Source organism: Seriola lalandi, unplaced genomic scaffold, assembly GCF_002814215.2.
Source record: "Seriola lalandi dorsalis isolate HSWRI2012SDOR001 ecotype SW California unplaced genomic scaffold, Sedor1 jcf7180002054580, whole genome shotgun sequence".
NCBI classification, from domain to species: Eukaryota; Metazoa; Chordata; class Actinopteri; order Carangiformes; family Carangidae; genus Seriola; species Seriola lalandi.
In genome coordinates, this window is record NW_019525133.1 from 1,544,107 (window position 1) to 1,549,691 (window position 5,585).

General features: G+C 42.6%; 1 protein-coding gene across 1 annotated transcript; it reads left to right on the forward strand.

The window, feature by feature from the left end:
* The first annotated feature begins 253 nt into the window (after window positions 1-253).
* Window positions 254-2,566, forward strand: hmx2 (H6 family homeobox 2). The gene is made up of 2 exons (XM_023418110.2): window positions 254-772; window positions 1,503-2,566. The coding sequence occupies exons 1-2, from the start codon at window positions 496-498 to the stop codon at window positions 2,048-2,050; spliced, it is 825 nt and encodes a 274-aa protein (XP_023273878.1). The 5' UTR covers window positions 254-495; the 3' UTR covers window positions 2,051-2,566.
* The last annotated feature ends 3,019 nt before the right edge of the window (window positions 2,567-5,585 follow it).

A 5,585-nucleotide genomic window follows, 5' to 3' on the forward strand; every position in this document is an offset into this window, starting at 1 on the left:
CATGTTGTATTTGTTTAAAATAAATGAATAAAAAGTAAAGGTTGCAGCTGACCGTTTTCAGAGTCGTACAGGATTTAAATATTAGCTACTGTAACTGTTCCAAGTTCAGCTGAATGCAGGAATGAGCACTGCTGGTCGTCCTCGGCTTTCTCGCTCTCCTCACAACCCTGACAGGAGTTTGAAATTTCCGGGCTCATGTTGGAGGCTGCGATTGGCCCAGGAGGAGCTTACCTACATGCAAATGAAGCAACGCAACCTTGCTGCCTCGGATCCAGAGCGTGAGGAGGAGGACCAGGAATACACTCATGTTCCCCGAGCTCTAGAAAAAACACCTCAATGTTAAAACTCCACAATTAAATAGACTAGTGGGGGGGGAAAAAAGAGGACAAAAGGCGCTTTCGTAATTTTTTACCTACCAATCGTGTAGAAAGCAATAACGGAATACAAGGGGACAGACAGATTCAGTCAATACTTCAATACTGTTATGAAGCGAGAATGAGTAACGCAGAAGACAGCGGGAGCAAGTGCTCGTCGGGCCCAATTTCCAGCTTTACTATTCAGTCTATTTTAGGCACGCCGTCCGATGCGCCGCGCTCCGGGACCAAGGAGCTCTCCAAGGGGCCGCCACCGCCGCCGCCGCGGAGGCGCTCACTATCGGTGTCCTCCGAGGAGGAGTGCAGCGGCGGGGAGGACTCAGCAGACTGCTTCTGCTCTGACACGGGTCACAGCGAGCCATGCACCCAGCACCAAGCGCATAACTTCTCATGTTTAGGTGAGGATTATTATCATTATTATTATTTTTATTATTATTATTATTAGGCTATTATTATTACAGCAAATGACATGAAACCAATTCATAAATGATAGAAAAAAGGAATTAACGTGTTGCTTTAACATTAACACACACTTATTGACACCTTCGATATAATTTATTTACAATATAAATGCCATGAAAGTAGGCCCACTTAGTTCCTTTTTGAAAAAATAAATATAGCTAGGACTTGTGCGTTTTGTTTTTGTTTGCACTTCAGCTCCCATTTCATTAGCTTGTGACTGACTCACATGCAGCCAAACCACTTCCACTTGTTTGTTATGTGCAGACCATCATCGCGGCAGCAGCAGCAGCGGAAGAGTGGAAGGTCAAATAATTAGCCCTCTGTCTTTCCTCTCGTTTCAAATTTAATTGAGCCTGCTAATTGATGAAACATGTTTCCAAAATGGCTGCACTACACGTCGTCAATTGAGCGTTAAATAGAGCGGGATTTAATTAATAGCTTACTGTACACCGAGCATACTCATGCTGAATTGTTTATTTAAAAAGTCACCGGCTTTCAGCTGTCCATTTAGCGAGTCAGAGTTCACACTTGACGAACTCTCAAACTGAGTGACACAGTGTAAAATGATTTTTTTTCGGTGTCCTGTTTAGAAAGCGTGCTAAAAACACAGATGTGTTTATCGCTTCTGATACTGATCACCTCCCTCTCTGCTCCTGCTGCGTTCAGGTCCCGCTAAAGGACTTCTGTCTGGAAACGACGTGCTCGCACGGCGGCCGCACCTGCCGCAGCCTCTGCTGCAGGATTATAAAGAGGAGCAGGAGAGACCGTGCCATCAAATGTCACCTCTGTCGGAGGAGAGACAGACGGACGGTGCGGACAAGCAGGGCAACTCGGCTAAGAAGAAGACGCGCACGGTTTTCTCCCGGAGTCAGGTGTACCAGCTGGAGTCCACCTTCGACATGAAGCGGTACCTGAGCAGCTCGGAGCGGGCCTGCTTAGCCTCCAGCCTGCAGCTGACGGAGACTCAGGTCAAGACGTGGTTTCAGAACAGGAGGAACAAATGGAAACGGCAGCTCTCAGCTGAACTGGAGGCGGCCAACATGGCCCACGCCTCCGCACAGACACTCGTGGGGATGCCGCTGGTTTTCAGAGATAACTCCTTACTGCGTGTTCCAGTTCCGCGGTCTATCGCCTTTCCGACGCCTCTGTATTACCCGGGGAGCAACCTGCCAGCGTTACCTTTATACAACCTGTACAACAAGATTGAGTATTGATTGACTCTACTGTATGTTCACCACTGCAGTCCACGTAAAAAACGCATTACAAAATAATACAACATTCTTATAAGTGTCTCCACATAACCCCTGTATATTAATTGTATCACTTTATTTGTTGAGGAAATTCTTATTATGCAGCAGCCGTGCGTCTCACAAGAAAGCAATCAAGCTTCCCTATATGTATAAAATACACCATGTGTATAATTAATTCTAATAATTTTGTACTTTTATTTTATTTTTCTTTAACTGATAAAAACATTGGAGTTTAGCCTTCATATCACATTCAAGAACTCTGGACTCCACAAGAAATGCTTTTAAACCGTTTTTAGTCATAATTGTTTTGCCAATCATATTGCAAAGCATCAGTCATTTTATTTCTCCTGACAGTAACCTAATGCTGACAGGAAAAAATACATAATTCTTCCATTTAAGGAAAAATATCATTGTTTCTATTGTAATTTAGACCTTCAATAATAACCTTCTCATTCAATAAATTTTCTATTTCAGTGAAAATCGGGTTTGCTTGGTTTTATTTTATCTACTGTTTTTGTGTTAACTGCTGACATATTTGCATTTTGAACACAGAAGGTAAACACTTAAAGCAACTGTAAACAAGGCTCATGTTAGATTTTACTCACTTGTGTTGACGCTTCCTGTTCCCTGAAGAGCGAACAAACAGTACTCAAATTTTATTACAAGAGAATGAGTTGTAATAAAATTTGCGTTCATGATAATCTACACATGCTAAAGGCTTGTGATACTGTCAGATATGAGTGGTGAACTTTTGTTGTAGAGGTGCAGTAATTTTCCTGTAAGGTTTTATTAGAGGTCCTCTAAACCAAGAGCAACTGTGCTTGCAGCATGGCTAAAACCAGGAATAAACCTGCCGTCAATTAACATATAAGACATTACCGTTTATACAGTGGTTTACATTGCTGTTGGCTCACAAATATCAACATATACCTCTTACTATTACATCAAATATTAAGTTGTTCGGTTCTTGACAGGTGCATTTTAATTGCGGCTTGTATCTGTGGCAGTGAAAAGAGTTTTTCTCCAGATGCAGTGTGCAAATGATTTCGCAAAGACTTTTTAAATCATACTTTCAGATTAATTTTGAATTTAAAAACACTGCAACCAACCACAGCACTCTGCTGTAAATCAAGGGGGTGGATTGACCTGCGCCTTATAATACATATACATACAATACATACAACACACACAGAGGTAACTAAGAGGTAGATAAAGGGTGGAAAAGTGAGGCACACTATCACAAGCCAATCGTGCCTTTGGGCGGGATCTTCTCTCATTTGAAGTCTGCCTCCTATGGCTCTGGAGCATCAGGCCTTGTAAGAGGAAACTTAATAAAGAGGCATATTGTCAAAGTTCAAGACTCTTGCTGTCATTAATCGAAGCCGTTCTCTTCTCTCCATCCGCGTAATGAATTACTGTATCAGTTACACTCTGAATTCTGGACGCCATAAACAGTAATGTCCTGTTCATTCAGTGGCTAGTTTAGAGTTTAGAGTTCCAGCGCGCAAAATCAATTCACACACCGTCAAAGTTCAATTTACTAATTCATAACAATCCAATCCATTCAAATACAAAAAACAAGCCTGAACAGAATCACACAGACCAAAAGACACATGCACTCCATTCTAAGCATGCGCAAACACACACACACACACACACACACCCACACACACACACAAATGTCCCGTGGTTGATGGGGAGCGATAAAACTGTGTCATTTGGCAGCTTTTCTTGGGTGTCATATCATCTACAAGGGACCCCCACTCCTCCACCACCCCCACCAGCACCACCACTACCCACCCCAACCCCTTCTACCCATCCCACCAATCTCTCACTGTGTGCTAATGGCTACATTACCTAGCAGAATCATGACTAGCCAGGCTCTGCTGCCCTGCAGATTATGCCTGACCCAATTTCTGTAACAGCCGCCCTGTGTTTCTGGGAAAATGGATAGCGTTAGACAACAGCAGTGATTTATGGGTAACTCCAGCACCAGCGAAGAGGTGAGGTGCAGGAGGATGAATTTGTGACAGATAGGAGAGAGAGAGAGAGAAAAGAGAGAAAGAGAGATAGAGAGAGGGATTGGGAAGCGTAACGCTTATGAAAAGGAGCAATAGCTTTGGTTGAATGAAGCTGTTTATTAGTTTCCAAGTGGTCATTATGTCATCAGGTGTGACGGCAATGCGCCGCTCTTTTGGATGGATGTTTGCACCCCACTGAGTTGTGGGAAATCTGCATGACCTGTCACCTTAGGTTGTTTGATTTACAAGACAGGAAGGGGAGGGGGGGCAGTGGGGATGCGGTGACGAGCAAAGAAGAGAATAAGAAGCAGAGAGAGAGAAAGTGAAAGAGGAATAGGTGGGAGGTAGAGGAGGGGGTTCGATGTAACTATGTATCACTGCAATGGCAGGTGTGAATTACAAATTTTAATAGCAGGGCAATGAAAATGATTTGAAGTGGTTTAAACTGCAAAGAGACAGCGACTGGCATGGTGATGAAGATTTGTTGAGATGATGTGTTGTGCCTTAGGATTCATCAAACCTGCCTGGTAAGGTGAAAAGCAAGTGTAATTCACTCTGGGGTATAATTTATGATGGGAGTAATGGAAACTGTGGGCTACACACAGTGTGGAGAGGCAAAGACAGAGAGCACTGAGCAAATTGATTCTCAGGATAGTTTTTAGAGCATATTTACAGGATCATAATGAATTGTACTAAAACCTCCCGATATCACCTCTTTTACATCTTCAGATAAAATGATGGCGATCAAAACTAACTTAATAGAGACTCCATTAAATTTAAACAGGCTGCAACAACATTATCTATCGCTCACTTTCTTTTATTTATAATGTCCTCTTCTAATATATGAAGATCTCTTTTTTTTTTTTTTTACATGTTCCATCCCTTCATCATTTATTTGGATGAGGGCTTTTCAACTACCTCCCAATATATTTACAACCATTTGATTTAAAGAGCGGGTATATGGGCTTCATATTAGAGTGGAAGGTTATGAAGTTTAACACCACGAGCAGATGCAGAGCCTCGGATCTGCCTCAAGACAAGAGTTTTAAAAGCGATCGCAATGCATTAAGCCAGGCAACTCTCAAGACCTGTTTGCTCCCTAAATGAATTTGAGGGAAGCGTAACAAGGTTTTTGAGGCAGGCCCTGTCATCCGCTGGCTTTAACCAGCTTCTGTATTTATGGGTTAATGGTTAAAAAGGAGAGCTTGGACCAGAAGTGATTTTTCATGATTCTGTTTTATATCAACTGGAAATGAAGGAGCTGAAGGGAAATTGTGTTTGCCCCCCCCCTCTCCCTAGCCCCTACTCTTTCTCCTTAACAGGAGAGGAATATGCTACTGTACAAGGCAAAGGGAAATGGCAAATGCAGCATATGGAGAAATTCTATTAAGTAAAATATGGAAATTATTTGGGGTATTTTAGAGATGCTCCCAAAATCCCAAAGCAAAGGGAGAGGAATAGTTGGAACACAGGCATAA

What these genes read in the sequence shown, in the direction of transcription:
- hmx2 (XM_023418110.2), top strand. Translation starts at nt 496, where the DNA reads ATGAGTAACGCAGAAGACAGCGGGAGCAAGTGCTCGTCGGGCCCAATT. An exon ending in GCATAACTTCTCATGTTTAG is followed by an intron (nt 773 to 1,502) that starts GTGAGGATTATT and finishes TGCTGCGTTCAG; the next exon opens with GTCCCGCTAAAGGACTTCTG.